We start from the raw sequence: 24,314 nt of genomic DNA on the forward strand, positions 1-24,314 counted from the left end.
TGTGGTTATTCTGCCCCAATTAATGACGTAAACCCTCACAATAAGCACACTTTATTAAATTGTAAATTTGACACTTGCCAAGGATGTAATAAAAAAAATGGAAACCCATAGAATGACTGTCCTGTATGCTCAAATGGAGCCCCTTTTATATGGTCTCTTATAGAACTGGCCACCTGTCTTTAGGCTGTGCAGGGAGACCCATGTCTGATGTCCAGAGTGAAGTGGTGAGAGAAGTACTTTGAGCACAATCTGTTGATTTTGGGTGGGACCCATATAATTGGTACTGCTGTTTGGGCATGAACTCTGTCTTTGTGCTCTGGAGAAATGCCAGCTGGGTTTGTGACTGGACCAGGTTCTGAATCAGGCTTTGGGTCAAAATGTGGTTCTGATGGTGGGTCTGTGTTAGGAGTTGCTGGTTTGGATGAGGTAATGCTCTGGTTAAGTTAAGGCCGTGGTGCTGAATTGGGTGAATCTGGAGTTTTTCTCTCCAATCCTCTTGCTGTTGCCGATGGATTTTCATGTGTGCGTTTCTACTTTTGATCTTGTAGAACATTCTGAAAAGAGAGTTTGAAGGTCAAGATTACATATCACTTTCAAAATAAGCATTGCCAATACTATAGCCACATTTTAATAGTAGCACAAGGACACTAGAGAATACAAAGACAAAGTTGTTCGTACTTTCCACACTGTTTACAAGGAAAGCTTGTGGGAAGTGGTGGGGTGTGACTCAATCTCTCAATACTTGTTTGGTTAACTAGCATCTTCTGGACTGAAGGTACCTGTAAATGACAAAGACTCTTCAATTTCCTGCCGTTACTAATGAGATTAGAGATTGTGAGGTCTTATCCCTGCACTGAATTTGTTACCTGACAAACCGTAAGAGTGTTTGTTTCCTCTGGACATCCTTTTTCTCTTTCCATCTGTTTTCTTTGTTTCTCCGAAAGTCTCTTTGAGTTGTAGTAAAATTCTACACACTGAGACACCGTCTTTGTTTGTACCTGACACAATTAGATGTTAAATGTAAGTGCTGAATTCTGCTAAATTTAGTCTTTTAGATTAAAGTTGAGCTATTACCATTTTCTGAATAAAGGAGAAATCTTTTCCATAGATTGTAAATGCTTTATGGAGTAGTTTTTGCTCACTTTTAGTCCATGTATGTGTGCCTGCATGAAAAAACCCCCCGTAAAATGTAAGTTTTCATAAATGTTTTGTAAAGGTTGTCACCCAAGTATTTACCAGAATGGTGGTAGTCTTCTGATGGAGCAGAGTTGGAGAATAGTAGCATCTCTAGCGCTTCCTGTTAGTGAAGATAAGAAATGAAATTATCCTGATTGATTTGCATTGCATCAAAGCTATACATTATTTTACCTGTATACATGTTTACCTTGGGACTTCACTTGTGAACTTTGTGCTATTAACTCTGTGCTCTACCATCTGAGCTACAGGAACACATTTATTTGATGTGGCAACAACGTCTAGGTCCGCCACTCAAGACATTTTAGGATATATTTAAAATGACTAACTCTATAAAGGCCATTTCACAGAATCTGTGCCATATGTTCCCACGCCACTATATAAAAATTCAAATGAAGAATATAATTTTCTTCGTATTAAGCAAACTGCAAATTTAAAGCGAGAGAATATAAGGAAATAACCTAGAACATTGGAAAGCTTTTGTTCGTCCCTGCTATCTATCACTATATATATTACCATGAAATCCTTTGTTCCATCAATTTTGGTTTGACATTTCTAAGATTGATATATAATTTTATTTAAATGGCTGCAGTTTTTTAGTCCTGTAAACACAATACACCTCTCTCTGAAATCCTTGAAACATGGCACAACACAGCTTTTCAACAAAGTTGCATCTGGATCTTTTCAGGAAAAAACATCTCATCTTGTTTTCAGCATATTTTATGACATTGTAGCTATTACCGTTATCTCACCTTTCAGTGTTAACTTCCAAGAAATGAGGTATGTCTTTTTAAATACAAATACAATTGATTAGACTTTGTTTATTGTCCTCATACTATTAGCATGTAAGCTATGCTGTATTTCATAATTATATGCTAAAACTCAATCCTGTTAATTTAGTCCTGTAACAAAAATGCAAAAAATAAAACCGTAACCTGAGATGGACCAATACACGTTTTTAAAAGTACACACCGAATGTGCTATCAGATTGACACCGTCTACACTGGACGATGCAACAAGACAAAATAATGCATTGGAACACATCAACTGAAATTTCTTCCACACTGGATGCGACATTACGCTGCGTGACGCGGCAGGACAAACCCATTTAGAACAAGATGTTTTTCGTGTTGTATTTTCTGTCTAGCGGCTAGTGAAGACAAGTTTTCAATGTTGAAAAAAGATTGTTTAATTTGAAAGTGTCATTTTAAAGATTTACATTTGGACCCATTTTGTAGCACAACCCATAAACACAGACTCCCAATGAATATTGTACTTACAAGAATGTTTCCCTGGCAACGAGACAGGCTATGCAGAGCAAGTTCCAAATTGGCACCACCTCCTGGTAGAACACTAGAAGCGCACAGGTCTAAAAGGTTCTCCACTTAGACACAGTGGAGAGTTTGAAATCAAGTCAATGAATTCGCACGAAAAGTGTCAAGCAAATGTATTATACTGTTTTTTCTGGTCTGAACAGTAATCCATTAAAAAGGATTATTATAGTATTATTGCTTACCATGCTGTAAAATGGTGTCACTCTGCTCTAACTCAGCCCAAGGTTTCCACAACAGCTCCTCCCTGACTGGTTCCTCTGACCATATTTCTTCTGAAAAATCATGCAGCTCAGCTTGGAAATCTGGGCCTATATTTATGGACCTGGGGTGTGAATGATAAAGATTGACCTCATTAATAAAATGCCATAAGAAAATTTGAAATAATTTTACTCAAAAATTCCACAATCTTATAACTGTTCAGCAACTTTATAGCAATTCAATTAATTAATTGGGTCATTCATTATTCTCATTCTCATTCATTTGCTTCTAAAAGAACAACATTAGACACATTTTACATTACAGTTCATGGGATTCAAACCGTTGTATTAGTTGCAATATAAAGATAGGATTTGCATACCTGACTAAAACCAGAAGTCCCATGATTACAGTACATAAAAAAACTGGTGATCTGATCTCTGTTAGGTTTTATTGTTACCTGTGCGAGTCATTGTCTTTCCTTTCATCAGTCCACAGTGCTCTGTTTTCCACAGCTAATGGGGGCAGCAGGTTATAGAAGAGTCCTGTTCCACTACGAGTGGGGTTCAGCATTGGGGGAGGCGTATAGTGAGACACCGTTCCCTCCCAGGTCTCCATGAGCTCCCTACCTAGCTGGATCACACTGTTGAAGGGGACTCCGGTGTACACAGCAATGGGGACATTCTACACGAGGGGGAAGAAAACAATAATGACGCTGCACAATGGGTGAGAAAGCACAGCTAGTATTAAAAAGTTTCACATGGTCTCATGCCTGTGTGTTGGAGGACATCGGAGGTCTGTCCGAAGATCCAGAGCTGAAGTTCGGTCCGCAACTGAATCTTAACCCGTCTCCTAACCCTGATCCCTGCACATGGAGACTGAGCTGTTGAGAAGGTCCAGACGAAGATAATTGCCCCATCTGTCAAGATAAAGAGTGGGTGCACAACAATCGTAGACATCCTAATATACCCATGTGCAAGTCATAATGCATCAATAAACTACGCTTGAGCACACTAACACCATATACATGTGAATATGTATTTCACAAACCTGAGGCCATGAAATGTGATCCTCAGCAGTCCCAAGCTCGTGGCCCAACTGGAGCTGGACACAGGACTGTGGATGGAGATGTTGGCCCAGTGCAGGGTTAAAGGACAGTAAACAGTCTAAAGCAAGAAAAGGGATTGCTTATTAGTCCTTTCTGAGCAAATTAAGATTTGCCAACAAGTACAAAGTATTTAGGTGAAACATTATTAAATGGCTTGAGATCATAAGGCTGTGTATACCTGTATTTTTCTGGTGAGACTGTTTCAGATGGGGCCCTGCATGCTCTGGATAAACCAGGGAGGGATTTGAATCTTGTGAGATGGGCTGTATTAGGTCCACACCCTCTGTGTCTTCAGATGGCATCTGGAGCCAAATGGGATGATTGAACCTGCTGGTGGAGGGTGAGGATAGAGGAAAGAATTGCATTGACCCATCTGTCTGTGTTTGCATCTGCGACTGGCTCAGGATCTGCCCAGATACGCAGTGTCCTGGTCGTTTAGGAGGCGAAAATGAGGGAGGAGGCAGGGGCGTCGGAGGTGGACTTAGAACCAGAGGGAAGGGCATAACATTTAAAGGTGGCGTAGAGTTGTTGGATGGAGTGTTGAAGCCATTCTGCTCTCCTCCACCCTGTATTCGTGAGGTGCTACGGCCACAGAAAGCCTCGGAGAAAGAATCCAGTTTCTGTTGTTGAGGCCCCATCATGTCATAATTCTCTGTCGCTCCCTGTTGGTGACAGTGAGAACTCCAGACAGTTTCATATATTCCAGGGGCCTTGTTCCTGTTCAGTGCCATATATGAAACTGGAGACATATTCCCCCAGTAAGATGAATTGCCTGATTGATCCGTTCCATTCATTGTGCTGTCTGTGCCGTCGCTGGCCTCACATGGGAGATGGTTGGAGACCTCAAACTGGGTCAGGCTGCTCACTAATTCTTGCTGGTAAATGTCATGAGTTGACCCTTGACCTTCTGTCGGTGGTCCGAACATATGAGGGAAAGAGAGAGACTCTCCCTCGGAAGTTGTATGATCAACCATGTGGTCCGTTTGGGTACGTAATAAAAATAGATGAAGAATTCTTCACAGGACAGTCAGAGAATCTGAAGACTGTTGTAAGATACACAAAGATAAAGAGACATTAAAACTTTCTATACGCACAAACGTTAAAGCCAACCACACAAATAAACAAGATGGTTAACTGTGTTTTCCACTAGCCCGATGCCTTCTCTTGTCTCTCTTTGTAAAATCTGATTTTAAGGACAAAGCTGTGAGTCAACACAAAGTTCCACAGAAATAGAAAAAAACATCTACAACGCACCATCAAGCGCTATAACAACCTTTGTTCGTTCTACCATTTTACTTCATCGTTTTTGTACCTCTCTTTCATCATTTAACGAAGTTTGATCAGACATTACTTTTGTTATCGCGTTCATACTCACAAGTGTTCCTCTTACCGTTTTCTTTCTCTGTCCATTATCGGCTGTTCAGATTTTGCTCGATCTGTTCACATCTAAGTAACTTGTGTGCTGTGTACTACCTACGACTCGAGCCAACTAAACTAAAAAAGTGCCACAAGAGAAAGCAGAGACACTCTGCCTCTTTCTTGCTTGTGCGCACACAAACGCATTTTACATGAACGTGAAAACACGTTCTCACACATATACACATTTCTTTTGCAGGTGTTACCGATCAAAAGGTAACTCTTCGGTTTATCATAGTCACCCCTCCCCTAAAACACTGAACCGAAAACCACATCCTGAGGAAGCAGTCACGGATCTCCCTCTCTTTCTGTCTCCCACTCTCTTTCTTTCTACATCTGTCTCCCTCGTTCTCTCCTCCCATCATTTTCTTCTCTGTCTATTTTTAACTGTTGTCCTACATTTTAAGGAGTATGTATACTCACAGTTTCCCATAGATCCCTGTTATGTTGTTTTTCATTCATGGTTGTTAGACAGAAGAACTGAGCAGAGCAGAAAAGGGACTGAATCCGGCTCCGTTCTAGTTTTAGCTTTTGGTACAAATGAAAAAAAGATACAGGACTGAAGCGTGTTGTCTTCAAAGATGATGGCAGGTTATGAGACCTATTGTGCTTGCGGCTCAAAGTGTTATCTTGAGATTAGCATCTGTTGTGGTTTGTGACTTGAGTGTAAAGAACGTAAGAGTTGTTAAACTGGCAGGTAAGGCGTGGGTGTACATGTATACGACCTGAGTGAGAAGCACAGCTTCCTGTCATGTGTGTTGGTCAGAGTGAGAAAACATTTGTTCACTTTCTTGTATTTAGGCATTTATGTGTTTGAAATGTCTCATCACAATGGCACATCAAATCTATCTCTCTATAACTAAAACAGCATGTTTGAGCATTTTCGCACAAATGTATTCGCACATGCATTTGTGGGAGTGAAAAGACAAACTGTATAATAGTCTGTGTTTACGGCAGCGAGAATCTGTGGTTGCTCAGTCATGTGACAGGAAGTTGACCATGAAACAACGACAGAACAGGAAGTGGACAAGGGAAACCTCCGTACGCCCCGCCTCCTCTCTCTCTCTCTCTCTCTCTTTCTTATTGTAAGTGTATCCCTCTTATACCCACAATATATTTTTTTCCATACCACAGCTTCTACCCGTATATTGTCTCCTCACTTCACCCTTTTTTCCTCCCACACAGTGTTTCCCTACATTTGTTTGTCATTTTCTTTCTCTCTGCAGATGATGACAAGTTTTTGTAAATAAAATAAAAACATACATTTTACAAAAATGTAACCTTTTGACTGGCAGGTCAATACTACAGATCCACCCACGTTCATTCTTTGCATTGTATCTCGTTCACAACTACTAAGCTTTCAATCAGGATGAGCCCCCACGCAGGTTGTAGGTTTAGCTGATGTGTTGGCTGACAAGGGTGATGGTAAGTCAGTGGTAAGTACAGTATGAATGTACCTGCAGAAGTCACCTACACAAACCTCACTATTAGCATAATGTGGGTGAAAGAATAAAGGTGTAAGACAATACGGTACAAGCAGACAAATTCCTGGACAAGAGAAATGCAGATTTTTCATACCGAAATACAAAGCGAGGGCACATTTCTAAACTACTCACGTAAAAAACACGTTTGATGAATCGCTTACCCTCAGAAAAATGCCACATAATATATAATTAACTTACACAAGATCTTTAGATAATATGGTCAAATAAAGGAAACCGGTGAAAAGTGAATAAAACACAGGATAAAATTGTGGGACGTGTGGAGGTGGTTTTCTAGTTTCTGTCAGATGTGTATAAGGTGAACAGAGGAGGGGGAAAACAACAGAGCCGTCTGGACTTTTTTCCCTCTTCTTATCAGTCTATCAAATGTTTATCTTATCCTTCAAACATCCTTCAGAACTGCATGTGTGAAAAAAGCTAGAGTCCTAGATGAATGTGCTGAACAAATCAAAGAAATTAAGAAAAGCTCGTCTTATGTTTTTTCAAATACGAGTTAGTCAACTCGAAATAAATGGCAGAATTTTACGATCATCTCATCCATTAGTTTGTCATTGACTGATGTACACTGAAATATGCTATCCGGTATATTCTAATGTTGGAGTAACCTTTTACAAAAATGTTTTATTGAAATTTGGTTACACTTTATTTTACAAGATTTCCAAATGCACTCTGCTGAGATTTCCTGGGAAAGCTTTCTAGGTTTTTAATACCAATGCATTGCCATAGTCAGTGGCAGTAATAATTATAGTGGAGATTTAATATATTTACAGTTGTATTTTTAAGGATGTATTAAAAATGCAATGTTATTGTATGGCTTCTCTTTGTCGGTGCTTAATGTTAAAATTCACGGCACATTTTTGAAAGCTTCTTTCCTAGATTTTGTCAAAAAGTGGCAAATGCATCAAGGTTCAGGTCTTTAAAATATGAAATATTTTAAAACGTATTTAGCAAGTAAATATGATGTTTGTGAATTGTAAAAAGCACATTTATAGTTTTGTACATTTGTATATACCCTCTTATGCCGATATACTGTAGCGATTCCGTGTCACAAAGTTAACAATTAATAATAACATTTGATAATAAATTAAATTAAGATGTTAATTTGCAATCTGCATGTGCATAATTGATCAAAAGGGATGTCCGGAGGACATGTTTCTAAAGTATTTGCTTTTAATGCCTGATCAGGTTATAGATTAAAGCACCACATAATTACTTGTATGGTACAAAATAGTTAGGGTATTCATTAGACATCATTATTTGGCATAAAGGTAAAACTAGCATATCAGGGATAAGTTATACAATCATGGAATAGAAAAACAAGAAGCTCACTAATATTTTTATCAATTTGTTATATTTTGTTGATCTTCTTGTATTGTGTAGTCATTCTCCTAGGCTTTAGCTTAATCAATGTTGCACACTTTGTGATGCGCATGTGAAATGTAAAATGCCATATATATTAACAAACCATTTCAGTCTGATCCGTTTAATGAAGAAATACTTTAGCTGCAGCTGTTTTTGATCATAAGAATGACGGAATTCAGTCTGTATAACAATTACACTTTTGTACCTTTAAATGCGCTTCATAAATAAGACATTCTTTCATCTGTTTCTCGTATTAATGCCGCAGACAAAAAGCAACAATATGTCCACTGATTCAGAATCATAGCATTATTGAACTAGTTTTATAATGCCATTTAATACTACCTTAATATGTGAATGGTACTTTTATTATATTATAGATATTAAAATTAACTTTTTTGATTTGCTTCGGTTAACTCGCTTTTTAAAATACTTTTCAGTAGCTGAATAAATCTTTTTTAAATATATGCACTGCTTATGCAGTGTTGCATGCATATTTGCATATAAATTGCATATTAATGCTAAATTTGGCACCAGTCACAGCATACAGGAAATCTGCAATTGGTGATGTCAACACCCTTACACAATATTTCATAAACTCTTGTTTAGAAATGAATTTATCTTTAGGGGTATTTTAAATGGATTAGTAGTCTATGAATCTGGACAATGTGAAATCTGTGTGCATTGCAGGAAAAAACCTAATTTTACAAATGATAATTCTGAATATCTTTTTTAATAACCTTCCCAAGCAATAATCACTAATACAATCACAATCTGGTGTTCGTAACGGCAACGTTGCGAATTCAAGTCCAGGGACAACACAAACGGATAAAATATATATAGCTTAAATGCGAAGTCGCTTTTGATAACATTGTCTGCCAGATAAATGTAGATGTACTTATATTTGTAAAAATATGCTCAAAGTTAAAATCATATTCATAAAATAAAAAAGAATTGCAGAAGATTTGGTGTTTCATTAAGCATATTGGTTTCTAATATAATCATCTTTCCCATCTTTATTGATCGCTGTGTGTTAATGTTCTCTTGCATTGATGCACACAAGTGCTTCGGGAATATCGAACCAATAATCCGGGACACTCTTACCTATAAAGTAATCAGAGGAAACAATTTGCCCTTAAGCTGTGTGTTGAAATAGTTATAAAATAAATGATACTTTCATTATAGTGTGTTTGTAATAATACAACACAGAACCAGCTTTTCAAACCACTTTTTTCTTGCAGGTGTGGCTGTGCAGTCAATACATGTTGAATCGTTTGAGTTTGACACCGTAAAGACGCGCAAGTTCACAAATCAACAAAAAAGATGCATTTACTGTAGTTATATAGTATGACACACTTACTGTTACAAAAGCCATTAACAATAAAAATGTCAATGACCAATTCAATGAATCCCGAATCAGCTTTGACTATAGAGAGTAAACAAAGATATCAATGAAATAAAATGAAAATGAGAAGCACTACTGTCAAACATATACGTTAGTCAATCTGCATTGAAATTCGTATACATCCTCTACGCCAGCCAGTCATAATCCAAAACTAGGCCTCTGCGTTAATGAACTCTTGGGCTTGAGTATTTAAAAAGCATTTCTCGGCTAAAATTAAAGAGCTGAAACATTCTCGCCGTATGTCACATGCTTTTTGTATGCTACAAATGTTTACAGATCGGGTGGCATTTTGTATTAGCTACTTAAATGCTCAAACAAATTGTGCTTGCATCATTTGAAAAAGATGAGCTGTCTCATTAAACGTTTGTTTACAGAACCGAAACACAAAGTCTTGTCGCTTTTTGCTATCACTAACTGACTTCACTGTTTGTTCTTTATAATCAGAATAAGATCTCACTTACCTCTCAATTTTTGAGACAAGGGCCAAAGGGGAGTTGAAGTTTATGAGCAAGGGTGTATGCATATGCCTGTATGCACGAGTAAGTGGATGAAGGAGGGATGCATTGTTAGGGTAAGCCAGAAACGACGAGAAAGACATAGAGAAACTCTTTGCGGAGGCGTTGGTAATGGTTTGCTTTCGGTACGGCAGTGTTCTCTTGGTTCCTCTGATCTTTTGAAGACTTCGTCATTGTGATCCTGGAAACGAGTGAGAAAAAAACATCATACACACTATAGAGAGTGAGAATAGGAGAGAAAAAATTTATATGGCTCCGACTTAGACCTCAGAAGCAGCTCTCAGTTTGACAAAGCGCCTGTCCTTGCCCCTACTTATGTTTTAACTCTCTCTTTTCCTATTTGCCCTCAAGGTGGGACTGTAGCTCAATTCTAGCATGGTGCTAGAAACACTAAGGTCACTGGTTTAACGCCCTGGCAGAACATGTACAAATGTTTTTTTTTAATGCAGCGTGAGTTGCTTTGGTTAAAAAAATAATGAATGTACTTTGAGTTTCTTTGGTTCACAACATTTGTAAAATGTTCTTGAAGGTTGAATGTTTGAATTGGTGAACAGTCGTTCTCAATTGTTTTGACTCCTAGGCCTCTCATTATCCAAAACTGTTGGAGAGCTTATGCTACATTTCGAGAATCGCAAGAAATGTGATGTATATTTACATGTTCTTGGCCTACGTGTGACATGTGACACCCTAGAACTGCGTTCTGGTTGAAAACCACGGAAATAACATTTGTATAATTTTGTATTTATTCCATATTGTTTGTTTATTTATTCCATGATGTCAATGCTTACAAAGTTTAACAAAACTAGAACTGGAAAACTGTCAGGCATAGTATTTGAACAACAAATGGAGAAACTATTGATTTTTAGTTTTTTAGTTAAGGTAGTCCAAAACAACAATATGAAAAGGTCTACAAAAGATGCCCAGTTTAATTTAAGGTCAAGCTTTCAAGGAGAGCTCAATAATTAAGAGGCTATATTTCGATATTGAATGTCACACCTTTGAGAACAATATAGATGAATGTGAGGTGAAGATGATGATGATAATGGAGGTGGTGATGCTCATGAAGATCATCGAGATGAGGTTCAAGATAATAGGGTTTTAATGAAGTCTAGTGAATGTGAGTAGGCTGAATCAGTAAAACCGAGAGTCAGGCATGACTGGGCATTGTTCAGGGAGGAGTTTCACATCAACAGGGCGAGAGGGGGCGTTGTGTCTGATACAGAGCAAAGAGAGAAAAGACACGAGAGAGAGAGATACATAATTTGTGTTATTTATCAAATTGATTCATGAGATGATTCTAATGTCTGTGCCATACAACACAAAAAAGACATGACAAGGTTATTTCTGATTTTATTTTCTGTCACCAGGTTAGCAAACATGTATTTCAAAGACATTTACAGGCAATGAGGTTTAGAACTTAAAAAGAATCTAAAAGATAAGGAGCTATTTGAAGGCCCCCCTTTTCAACACAAAAAAACGATTCACTGCCGTCAAAAGTTGCCCAGAGTCAAAACGAAACCCCCATCCCCGCAGAATACACACACACAATCACACAGATACACATACATACCCCAAAACACGTTCGACAAACACACGTAACACACACAGACGGTGACCACATTCTGTCATCTCAAGAGTGCGACGCTGTGTTTTACCAGAAACACGTCGCACTCTCCGTCGAGTCTGAAATATCACTGTACCCCCGCTGACATTCAGAGATCAACACGAGCCTGAGTGAACGCACACAAACATACAGTTGGGACCCTAGTGAAATAATCTTATTAACTTCTAAGGTGGACACTCCATGATTTGTAAATGTGCAATATTATAATGCAAAATTGAAAATCATTTAGGCCTACTATGTCCATATAAGTCCATCATGCTGTAAATACTGTATGTTAATGTTATAACAATTCTAATAAATTATTTGCTCACTATTGTTATCCCAAACACACACAAAACTAAATTTGACTTTTTTAGATAGGGACAATGTTAATTTGTAATAAAAATGACATAAAAACCTTAAAACTTTATGATTGTAGAAGCTTTTTTTAATTTAATCATTCATTTAAGTGTTTTAAGCATTATTCATTTAATCTTTCAATAACACGGTCAATGAAACAAAAGCACAGACTGATTTAATAAATAATTACAATTGTTGAATATGATTCAATTAATTTATGTGTTAAAACATAAAACTGATTGTTTGAGAAATGTAACACATTGTAATTTAAGCTTATGTCGTTTTGGATTTGTATTTAACTAAGTATTTTTTTGTCTTTACCAAATATTCTAGGAGCTATTTCCACTTGTCTTTATTAGGTTTTCAAGTGTGTTTGTTGAACTACACTTACTTTCTATACTGTTATATGATTGTAGGATTTTAGGGGTACGTTGCTTTGCATTTAAAGTCATGTTTTTGATTGCTGTAAAAAGCTTACTTAAATTCTCAAGCATAATCAGGATCAGTTGGCAGCTTTATTTAAAATAAAAAATATATTTTGCTTCACTGATCATTTATATGTCCTAATGAATTTAAGTGCTTTGTAAGGCACATGTTTTTCTAAAGATGTCTGTGGGAGGCCAAGCCAACAGGCCTCGCCACCTCTTGGGAAAGTTCACAATAAAAATTAGACAAAGATCTTTCTGAAATCTCATTCTCTCTCTTCTGCTCTTACTCACACATTAACAGTCAAGCACAGCATATATGGATTTCTGTCGAAGAAAAATGAAATGAAGTGAGCAGATAATAAGGTAAGTGAAGGAGAAATGTCAGATTTAACCAATGAGCTAATATTAAATAACACAAACAGTAACAATCTTAAAAATATCAAAATCATCAGACAAATCATGCGAAACGTAAAATATTACACCAATTGCAGTGTTAATTTGGTGCTGTTATCCTCATTGTTCACATATATAATAGAAAATATGTCATATTGCTAAACAGAAGATTTATGAAACTATGTTGATCTTCATTCAGTTTTTATCTGGTTACTTAAATTTTATTTTTCTTTCTTTTTTTCTTACTCAAAGTGTGCAGGAAGTAATAGTTTTATATAGCACATATTATAATCGCACATGACACACATACACACACACACACACACGCACACACCTGTTAAGTGTAGTCTTCCTTTTCCTGCCCTGAGAATTAACGACATATGGCACATCGCCAAGACATAACAATTGTTTTGTTCCAAGAAAATCTGAAGGAATAAAGTAAAAAATATAAATTACAAGTACATTGATTTTATTTGATGATTTATATTCATTTGGGTGTTTTACATGGAAACAATAGAATATTCTAAAATATTCACATTTGTGTTTCTAATGTTACTTTAATAAAGATATTGAATTTAATAAACACATATAAAATCCCAAACAAAACATGGCAATTTTAAACAGCAAAGATTAAAACTTTGACTTCTACAATTTCGTTTTTGACTCTCAAACCCTTTTTTCTCTTGAGACTTTAGAGAAAACCAAGCAGTTGGCAGTTATAAGTTAACTCTGTGTCTAACCAGCATAAGGAAAAGACAGCAGAACAGCCTGTTGGGGCCCAAGTTGAAACTTCTTTAATGTCACCATGCTGTTCACGGCTAGATTTGTTGTGTCTATGCTAATGCGAACTTGAGCGTGAGATGGTAAGTTGCTGTTAGTGAGTGTCAAGGGAACAGAGTCATTTCCCCAATTTATGGCAGTAAAGAAGCGTTCACTCTGGTCCCACAGGCGGAGAAATGCTAATGAAGAGGCACTGCTGTTAAGGTTTATAAATTCTCCGCGTAGAAGAGCTCGCTCTTTCCTTCTGAGATCACAGAATGCTTTGAAGAAATCACGTGCTGTTAAACGATCCTCCTGCACAGTAAGTGAAAGACATAAAGAGATCAGCGAGAGAACGACACAACAAGACGGTTTTTATATTTGTAGATAGTACTGTGATGAGAACATTTCTTATGAACAGAAAATGTACCTTTGTTGTTGCATTGGCCTTTTCTGGGGAGGTTCATCAGTCCCACATTGTTTTAGGCTTTTCCTATAAAAAAACATTACAAATCATTTACATTTACATTTAGTCATTTAGCCTACGCTTTTATCCAAAGCGACTTAAAGATAACATGCATATAATACATATAAAGTTATAATTATGATCACGGCAACCTTCACGTGACAGAAACACTATGTACAGCAGTCAATAAAAAATTTGTATTTCAAAATGTAGGTAATTCATATCTGGACATTAAACGTTTTAGTTCAAACATGTAGTAATGTAATGACATGAGTTACACTAAAATTGTATATAATTGCTTTAATCATTATCGTTTTATGTTATACTCACCCCGGCCTTTAGCACCATCTCATCCCCAGCGTAAAACACAGGTGTGCCCGGCAGTGTGAACAGCAGGGCATGAAAACGTCTCATAGATTCTGGTGTTCCCAGGGTCCCTCTACTAGTCTGTAAGTGATTAGAGTAGAGTTTCTCCACTTCCTGAGTCTTGTCTGGATCAGCGCCAGATCGGTCCAGCAAGTGAGAGACATCATCCACATTCAAGGAGAGACTTTGGAGCTTTGACTAAGCCCATTAAAACTCTGACATTAGGACAAGAGAGATAGAGAGTAATGAATCATTTTGATAGTCTAGATCCACTTTAATAAGATGAAAAATGATTGGTGCTTGGAAAACAAAGAGAATAGAAAATATTGAATATATTTATATTATAAAAAATAATATAAAAATGTAATATGTTGAAAAATAGAGTATGGATGTTGTTACAGTACTACTTGCTGGCAGTGCATGTACACTGTTCATTACCCCATCTGACCAGCAGGTGGCTCTGTTTCATCGCGCAATTCAGGTTAGTTCTCAGCATGATGTTACAGTCACCTTTTTGTGTTCCCGTCATGTTAAATATAGCTTCTATAGATGGCCAGGTCTCACTTTTAACGATTTCTCCCAGAGCAGACATGAAAATACCGTCAAATCCTTTATCCATCCAGAACTTGCTTGCTTCCTAAAAAGTAATATCAGAGAGAGAGTTTACTTCTTTCTCAGTGTCTACATGATATTTCCATTATTATCCCAAGCAATTTATAGGCCTCGCTAAACTCATCAGCACTTACTTCAAGTTTCTCAGCAACAGTGGTAGCACTGTTAAACCAGACTGTCCTTCATAGTGGGGTGTTAAATTCAGCACCATGGGAATACCTGAGAGAGAGAGAGAGAGAGACAGAGAGAGCGCACACACCAAACACGAAAGGGTGGAAAATGTAGAAATTAGGTTTAACTAAGATTTACCCAAGGACAACATTCATTAATGTCGTCAGTACTCTGCTTCTAGAACACAATCAAAAGGTTTGAGCACTATTATTCTGTTTGACACATCTGTGTGTATCCATAACAGAAAGGCAGGACAATAGAAACATTTTGTATTGATGTTATCACAATTCACATAATGCTCCTGAAAGACAAGAAATCAAGGATCAAGTCTCACCTTTTTTATGTGCTTGGTCCAGCAGGCGTTTCAGTTCATTTTCAGTGCCTACTTCAGATTTAATAGAAGTTAGATTTAGAGAGCTCAGCTGGTCTGCTTGCACTCTGTGTATGGGTCTCAAAACAAGACCCTTCACCTTTAAATGGTTCAAATAGTCTAGTTTCTCTTTGACTCCTACATAGGGTGAGAGAGAATTAAGATTAGAAATGTGAGAAGTGCACTTACACTAGACCTTTTTTAACAGTTTTTTTCTGCATAATGTACATAAAAATGTTTTACATACGTAAATTTGCAAGAAAAACTGGGAAACTTGCCATTTCACAGAAAATACTGTTATTTTACTGTTAAGTGTAGACTACATGATCAGTTATTGACTATATGTAATATTACAAAGCCCACATAGAAAGACAACCACAGCTATTGTTTTTTTCTATGTTGCTCAAGCCATTAAAAAGTATATACAGTGTTGCTTAGTTTTACAGAGAGCACTATAGGCACATTCATCATTTTCATGTTTTACACCGTGGAGCCTGTACTATGATTACCACTGCGCCTGCTAACCTGCCAACCCAGCCAAGTCAGAACAGAACCAGCAAGGCCCGACGAGTCCGAAACCATCTGCAGGGAATTTTGGAACGGATATCAGAGAGACAGAAAGACAGATAGTCAGATACTGTAGATGGATGCTTACCCAGCAGTGCCAGCGATTTTCCTTAGCTCAAATTTGGAAAGGCCGGTAAATTTCAATCCAGTGTCTTCTGGGATTGTTACCTTAACACAACCATTCTTTCCTTTAGCTGTTGTTGTTTCTTTGGTCATTGGTTGCTTTTCTTGATCCATCCCATTGAGTTTTACGTCTTTCATTTCGGTAAGAAGGTCTTGCAAAACACTTTTCACAATAAAATGTGAAAACTTTGAACACGACAATCTGACCTGCATCACAACAATTGTTTTATTCAATATTCATTTTTGGTGGGTAAATAAAGTTCCCTTATCTAACTGCACAGCAAGGTGATTTAAATAATTTATTTTTTACGGAGTGTAGTATAGAAAATTATGTGTCAGTGAAAATGTTTAAAACAACAATAATAATATAATGATAATATATTAAATATGTTAAAAAAGTGAATAAAAGTACTGTGAACCAAAAACAATGTAAAACTATTGTTAGAAGAATGCAAAGACAAATACCTGCACACTATGCAAATTAAAATGAGTCGTTTGTGGTGTTGCAGCTAAATAGCCAATAAAAGTTACAGGTCTGTTTCTTATACAGTGGGTTCCAGCTTTGCCCGCCCTTAACAGCTGACCCCTAAGTAGGCTGTAGTATTCTGGAAAGTCAGAGATATTGGCAATCATAAGTAAGGTCCGTGCTTAATATCCTTTTTTGTATTAAATAAAGTAAGAATTTGTATTAAAATACACACCGTCTTATTTTACACTGATTGTTATCAACACCTCTTATCTGTTTACTATTCTATATTTTCTCTCAGAGAAACAATATGGGGAAGGGGAAAAGGAAGACTCTGAGGAGTATGGTTTATTTTCTCAGTTCTCAGCTTGAGGTTCTGTGCTTTATAAAACTTCTGCAGGGGTCTGGGTGGACCTTTCTAAGCTTGTCTCATCCTGCTCTTCAAAACCCCTTTCAAAAGCATTTCATATGACACACCAGATGAAACTGGTTTAATGTTTTTTTTCAGAGCATGTTTATTGTTACAGTTGTGCAGACTTTAACGGTTTAGCACGGCATTGTTTGGAGAGATAGTACATTTCCATCAATGTGGGAAACCTTTCATGTCTAGTGCTCTGCAATATTTTCTTGCAAGTTCACCAATGAATACTGCATAGAAGACCATGAAACATTTGCACAGATGGACAAGCATAAAACAAGTTGCATGTTGGTTGTGTATCAGTCCAATGATACTGACCTTCATTGTAAAAACAAATAGTTGAGTCAACTTAAAATACTAAGGCACCTATCACAAGCATGTTTTGAGTTAACCCAACAAACAGAGAGTCCACCCAACTTAAAAAATTTAGATGTACATCGTGTCTACACCGGACACGACAGGCGCGTTGTGCCGCGTCCAGTGTGGACTAAATGTAAAATTATAATGGGTTCTAATACATTTCTAATGTTTAGTTCTTTTGTGTGTAAGTCATTAGTTGTCACGACAAAGTAAAGTTTACCTAATGAACTACAGAACAAAATATTCTTTGTTGGCTAAATAGAGAATAAAGGTTGCTTATTTAAAAATAAACACAAGTATTTGTCTTTTACTACAATTGAATGTGTTTTCTGCCTCAAACAGACAAAAACTGCTTAAACAGTTTGTGTTGAGAGCCTTTATACTGGTTTTGCCGTTGTGTCACTCCACTTACACCTCAACATTGAACACACAAATCAACAATCAAAAGCCATCGCTCATTAAAAAACTAAAATAACTAACAGTAACAACGATGTTAAAGCAAAAAAATTGCCAACAAGAACTAAACACAAACTTTAAAAGAAAAACAAATAAGAGACACAGAATTGAAATGCATCTAGGGAACTATCAAACTCAATATTGTTTGTTCAGAATACACCGTTTTGTAAGTTGGGCAAACTTTCTGACGCATTTTGGCCAAAAACTTGAGAATCGAAGTAAAATAAATCTTTGTTTAGGCTCATTTTGTTTAGTATATGACTCCTTTAAGTAAAAATGATATGTTCAAGTTACGTATTTGTCTTTGTAGGGAGAACGTTTTGCAAGTTGGATCTTTTTACAGTTAGTAAGAATATTAACTATGGGTAATACATTAACTACTGGTTGGAATTTCAAAATGATCCGGAACAATATTGTGAATATTCTGTGCCCTCTACTGACTTTCCCCCCATATGATTGTTCAAAAGCTTTGCTTTCAACAGAGGTGAACAAACCTTTTAACCCAAGGGCCACACCAAGTTTTGCTGTGAAGAATCTAAATGAAGGGCTCGAGGAAGATTAATGTTTTAATTATGTTAAATAATTTTTTATCATGTTATTTTATTCATTCTCATCTTTTACTACAAATATCATGGTTAAACTATGGGTACTGTGGCGAGATCAAATTGTACATTATTGGTTTTAAACTTTAATGTGGTTACTGTAGTCAAATGATGGTTAGTTTTCGTAAGGGGTGACCATTATTCCAGCATAGGTGCTTTTGTTCCTTGTGCCATCTTTACCTTGTTTTTAATAAAAACACATTAATATTTTGGGAATAACGCATAATATACAGTTTTACAGCATCTGTAAATATCACTGGATACACATACAAATATGAATACAGATATGCTGTCTAATATACTGTACAAATCTTTTTTATCTTGCGATTCAAATCCATTTTCAGAAATATTTTATCAAATTATCATTGCTATGTATAGACTATTTATTCATCACCATGAAAATATGTTTTGAAAACAATGGATGAAAGGCTGTGGTCTTTTATTAACTCTCATGTCATTAAAACCTTTATGATTTTCTAACTTCTGCAGAACGCAAAAGAAGATATTTTAATGAAGGATGGTAACCAAACATTACACTCTTAAAAATAAAGGCGCTTAAAAGGTTCTTCACAGTGATGCCATAGAAGAACCATTTTCGGTTCTTTAAACCGAAAGCATCATTTTCTAACCTTTTTTGCCGCAAAGAACCTTTTGTAAAACAGAAAGGCTTTTCGAAGGTGGTTTATGGATCCCCTTAGACAAAAAAGGTTATTTGATGGCATCGTGTTTTTAAAGTTGATTCACGACTGTAGATCCCATGAACTTCCATTGTATGGACATTGAGATATTTCTCGAAATAGGAAGAATGAGTCACACATGAAGTGGGGGGGGATGAACTTAAAGATAGCACTGAACTGAATTCAGTCTACTGCAGCCATCTATTGGACTTCATTTGTATTGCATCAATTTAGTCTTTATGACGAATATTTTAACTAAAAATATTTAATTTAAAATTGAACTACGTCAAATATATTATACTTCACAAAAATAATATATATCATATTGTATTATTATTATAGTCTTCCAATTATCAGTATAGTTTAGGATCCGTTTTGAACGCCTCCAAGGTAAAGCACACACAGTCACATGCACATTCCAACAAGACACGAGTGAAAACATAAATTATGTTTTAAAAGCTGCTTTATTTACCATGTCAAAAAAGTGATACGTCCAACAGGTCTCTGTATGAAAACCTAATTTTTATATTTAATTTTCCAAACTAACCCTGTCATATTTTCTTAATATTTCTAATCTCCAAAATGAATTCCTGTTGGAGAACACAGTTTAAATGGACAAAAATTCAACTCAGAATTTTACACTCCAGATAAAACAGTGTTAATACAGTTAAGGACTCTGTTTATCTGTATATCACTTTGTACTATTTATCTAGCCAGCATAAGGGTAGGACAACAGAACAGCCTGCGTTGGCCCAAGATGTAACTTCTCTACTGACACCATGCTGTCCACAGGCAAACTTTCTGCATTTGTGGTGGCACGAACTCGACCCTCAGCTGGTAGATCTTCATTGACTAGTTTCATAGTAACAGAGTCACTTCCCCAGTTCATGGCGACGAGAAAGCGTTCACTTTGATCCCATAGGCGAAGAAATGCTAATGAAGACGAGGAATTGTGTAGGCTAACAAATTCTCCATGTAGAAGAGCTCGCTCTTTCACTTTTAGATCACTGAGTGCTTTAAAGAAATCACGCACTGCAATATGCTCCTCCTGAAAGAAAGGAAGTGTATGTGTTCGTTTAAAATCTTGCAATTACTACAGTAATTATAACATAACTATAGTTAATAAATAGCCATGGAAAAAATGAAAAATGACCTTTGCTGTTGCATTGGCGCCATCTGCTTGACTTTCCAAATCCCACATTGCTTGAAGTTTCTCCTGCTCAGAGGAAATTTTAAGTAACAGCTATTCACATTTGTTTGTAATTTGTAAGTCAATAACATTACTATAAATGCCATGTACCAAAGCACTAACACATTTAAGTGATTCATGCTCCACTTGCCTCCTTTTTAAGTCCAACCTCATCCCCAGCGTTAAACACAGGTGTGCCCGGTAGGGTGAACAGCAGGGTGTGGCAGAGTCTTACGGGTACTGATGGAGTTCTGGAAGCCAGAGAACCTTGGATCTGTCCGCTCAGACTCCAGCCCAGGCTGGTCTGTGGGGGACTGGCATAGAGTTTCTGTATTACATTAGCCGGCATTATCCTGGATTCCCCTGGATCAGACAATCCAGTCAGGAGCACATCAACACGAATGATATTTAGCAGGAGCGAGACTTCGTGCACAGAGAGATCATTGACTGAGCCCATCAGAGCTCTAAGGGTGGAATAAAAAACACAAAATTAAATATGGAAATAAGGTTACTGAGTTAGGAGATGCATCATGACTATTGAAATAGTTTGATCTGATAATACATTTAATAACTCTGAATAAGTGTCTGGGCAAATCGGAGCACACACATTTTTTTTGGTTCATCTGTCTTGTTGAATATGGCTTGAATTGAAGGCCAGGCATCTGTTTTCGCAATTTCTTTTAGGTCAGATAAGAAGATGCCATCCACTCCCTTACCAAGCCAGTATTTACATGCTTCCTAAACACAGAACAGATTTAAAGACAAAATGTTAATATAGCGAAGCATTTCAGCTCAAATCAAAAGGGAAACTAAAATAAATCACACATCAACCCTATATAAATATATCTACAGCCTTATAGACAGCCCCTACTTTGAGTTGTTCAGCAACAGAGGCAGCCATATTGAACCAGGCCGAAATTCCTCCACTTCCATAATTGGGTGTTAGATTCAACACTATGGACATTCCTGAAAAGACAGTAAAAACACAGAGATGGTGAGTCATCAAAGCAGAAGTCTGTTAAATTATCTTTTGCTAACACTCATTTAGAGTACGTACAGTACTTACTATAGTAATAAAAGTAAATTTGGCATAATTACAAACAACTACTCCTAAATCTAACCTTATAGTAAGTGCATGTGGTAATAAATATTACTTAGTACTTATTTGTGTAATTACACTGTAACAAGAATACTTATCTGCCCTACTTTTCGTCGGAGTTAACTTACAATATAAGTGCTTTGAAAGAATTCTTGAGGGGACGTAGTTTGATGTATTTTCATTCTATGCATTTAAGGCATTACATGTAATATTTGTTGTAAATCTTTGCACAAGATAAAAACTTGTTTGAATGGTCATCACCTTGTCGCAATACAAAAAAGAAAGTCATGGGTTAAATAAACAGCTCTCTGCAATTTAATTCAACTGGTGCTTAAAACACAGCAAAAGTGGCTGTAAGAATCAGAACAAGAAAGTTAGTTCAAATAGATGTTGCTGCATATATTTGCGCCTATCTTTATTTAGGGATTTGTGCTGCAAACTCTGTTCAGTCAAAGGTTTAGCAAACAAGATAGCATTTCATATTTGTGCAAGAATACGGCAGAATATAAAGAGTAAAGGGTCACCCTTTCTTTGCGCTCGGTCCAGAAGAGCTTGCAGATCACTCTCAGTCCCGAATTCAGGATTAATGGACGTTAGTTCCAGAGTGCTTAACTTGTCAGCTTGTACCGTGTGTATCGGACCCAGAATGAGACCCTTCACCTTCAATTGGTTCAGATAATCCAACTTCTCATCAACCCCTATAGAGTTTGAAAGGAAATATGAATGAAAAAATCAAATGATGCATGATCGGCTATTTAACTATAATATAGCGTACACTGATCTTCGGCCAGGTTTTGTTTCAGGGATGAAAACTTCAAAACTACAAAACTCACCTTTTGACAGTTATGTAATTTACATGATTTGTATTACAGTTCAGTGTAGTAATTTCTAATTGTGAACATTAGTAATTAAAAAAGTCAATGTACAACCACGCTAGAAACATTGTATTTGTATAGGAAACATCTTTAATGTCTAAAAAACACCAGTGTGTGCTAAACCATGGTAGCAGAGTCAATTTAAGCCCCTGGCTTTCTGGTAGCCTTTAAGTAAATTCCCTTTTCCAATAAATGACTAATAAAACTCAAAATGGGTGCGGTTTAATGCAAACCAGGTACGGTCTAAGGCCACATTTAATCCCAGTTGTTCCCTACCCTAGCTACAGCATGGATTCAGGCAAGGGTTTACTTATTAATCCAATTTGATTGCATGACCGCACTACTGTTTGCACAACTGCAGATATCAATTTAGGGTCACTGTATTGGATCTTAATCTATGATGCATTTTGCTGACAGCATTTGAACAGAATGAAGTGGGTTCACAAGTATTTTGCAACTTGCAACTGAGTTTGAGACGAAAGAGCAGAATTTGTGATGAGAGTGCAGAAACAAATGAGCACATGCTTCCTCACATGATTATCACATGATGGTTCATTTTATTTGTAAATGTTTTAAGAGCCTATAAATAATGACCATGCAAATGGATCAAACATTAAATTGAGAAAATCTTACCTTTCAATCCACGGTCAGAGAACTCATTCAGATTGGATATCTGATAGAGAGGACCTTCATTCCACCAGTTCATCTCAGGAATGGGTTTACACCGTGGAGCCTGTACTATGATAACTATTGCCCCAGCTAACATGCCAACCCAGCCAAGCCAGAACAAAGCCAGCAAGACCCACCGAGTCCGAACCCACCTGAAGAGATTAATAGTTTTATTGATTTACTGTGTGCATTTAATTGTAAACTAGAGGGATAAACAGACACATAGATGTAGAAACTCCAAACAGACTTAAAGATGAATACACAGGTTGTTTTCGTACATTGGAGTACCGGCGACCTTCATTAACTCTTCTTTGGAGAGGCCCGTGAATTTCACTTCGGTGTCCTCCGGGACTTTCACCTTAACGCAGCCGTTTTTTTCCGTTCCTGTAGGAGTCTCTCCGGTCATCGGCTGTTTTTCCTGATCCATCTCGTTCAGTTCAACCTCTTTCATTTCTTCTTCTTTATTCATGTTTGACGGTGGTTTCTGTGATGGGTAAAACAGAAAACTAGAGTATTTCTTACAAAAAAATTACATTTTGGTCTGTCATCGATGACATAAAATAATACAAAAACAGCAGAAAGATTATGAAAATCGCATTGCCTTAAAGTGCTTTGATATTTAATTATTATGATTTATTTACATTTAACTTTTCATAAAATCTTATTATTTTGTAAAGTTGTTCTAACATCTACGATGCCAGTTCAAATAAAAAAAATAAGAAATAGCTTACCTGTAAAAAGAATAAGACACTTCGTTTCGAGCAGCACTTAAACTAAACTAGAGCGCAGAAAAAAGTGGAAGTTTATATACCACTGACGTCACATGCACCGCCCATCTAAGGAAGAACTGCACAGCAATAGGAGCATATAGGCTCACGACAATGAATAGATAAAAAAACATCACAGTTAAAACACTGCAGTCACTTTTTTTACAAACAGCATGATACATTATGCCACAATATTTAATGTGACAAAATAATCATTTTTAAAGAATTTCCACCTTAAATGCCCCCGCGCGAAAACAACACTGAGCCTGAGTTCACTTGGGTGAACGCGAATTCCTTCTGCAAGAATAACCACGAGTTTCCATTAATCATGATACTTGTGTCTACTGATAAGAAGCCGCTGGACTTACTATCTGAAGTTATCAACCTTTTGTCATATCTGCATACATACACTCTGCGTAGAGGAAACATTATTTTAACCACATTTTTATTTTGTTATGTGAATAAACTGTTAACTCTAAAACAGCCTCCA

General features: G+C 36.8%; 2 protein-coding genes and 1 pseudogene across 6 annotated transcripts; all 3 read right to left on the minus strand.

Annotated features, from left to right (window-relative positions):
* Positions 1 to 35: 35 nt before the first annotated feature.
* On the minus strand, positions 36 to 10,366 carry LOC306900264 (uncharacterized protein). 4 transcript variants are annotated; one of them, XM_079467069.1, is made up of 13 exons: positions 10,295 to 10,323; positions 9,975 to 10,209; positions 4,010 to 4,874; positions 3,774 to 3,889; positions 3,496 to 3,642; positions 3,184 to 3,407; positions 2,711 to 2,850; positions 2,475 to 2,578; positions 1,237 to 1,297; positions 1,075 to 1,163; positions 867 to 998; positions 679 to 779; positions 36 to 554 (listed from the first exon to the last, which is right to left on the minus strand). In XM_079467069.1, the coding sequence occupies exons 3-13, from the start codon at positions 4,803 to 4,805 to the stop codon at positions 158 to 160; spliced, it is 2,307 nt and encodes a 768-aa protein (XP_079323195.1). In that variant the 5' UTR covers positions 4,806 to 4,874; positions 9,975 to 10,209; positions 10,295 to 10,323; the 3' UTR covers positions 36 to 157. The 4 variants fall into 4 exon arrangements, with proteins under 4 accessions (XP_079323195.1, XP_079323198.1, XP_079323197.1 ...); XM_079467072.1 differs by having other exon boundaries at positions 876 to 998; positions 9,975 to 10,366; XM_079467071.1 differs by lacking the exons at positions 9,975 to 10,209; positions 10,295 to 10,323 and adding an exon at positions 5,671 to 5,775.
* A 3,181-nt stretch (positions 10,367 to 13,547) lies between these two features.
* Positions 13,548 to 16,384, minus strand: LOC306901581 (amino acid transporter heavy chain SLC3A2-like; annotated as a pseudogene). Its single transcript has 5 exons — positions 16,212 to 16,384; positions 16,041 to 16,138; positions 15,521 to 15,691; positions 14,368 to 14,528; positions 13,548 to 13,886 (listed from the first exon to the last, which is right to left on the minus strand). The product of its transcript is annotated as an amino acid transporter heavy chain SLC3A2-like (transcript).
* A 3,288-nt stretch (positions 16,385 to 19,672) lies between these two features.
* LOC306900340 (amino acid transporter heavy chain SLC3A2-like) lies at positions 19,673 to 24,167 on the minus strand. The gene is made up of 9 exons (XM_079467184.1): positions 23,789 to 24,167; positions 23,336 to 23,541; positions 23,022 to 23,209; positions 22,038 to 22,211; positions 21,286 to 21,380; positions 21,022 to 21,152; positions 20,566 to 20,878; positions 20,379 to 20,441; positions 19,673 to 20,273 (listed from the first exon to the last, which is right to left on the minus strand). Exons 2-9 carry the CDS (start codon positions 23,524 to 23,526, stop codon positions 19,935 to 19,937), a joined length of 1,494 nt encoding a protein of 497 aa, XP_079323310.1. The 5' UTR covers positions 23,527 to 23,541; positions 23,789 to 24,167; the 3' UTR covers positions 19,673 to 19,934.
* Positions 24,168 to 24,314: the final 147 nt, after the last annotated feature.

Source organism: Barbatula barbatula (genome assembly GCF_947034865.1).
Source record: "Barbatula barbatula genome assembly, chromosome: 1".
Taxonomy (NCBI): Eukaryota; Metazoa; Chordata; class Actinopteri; order Cypriniformes; family Nemacheilidae; genus Barbatula; species Barbatula barbatula.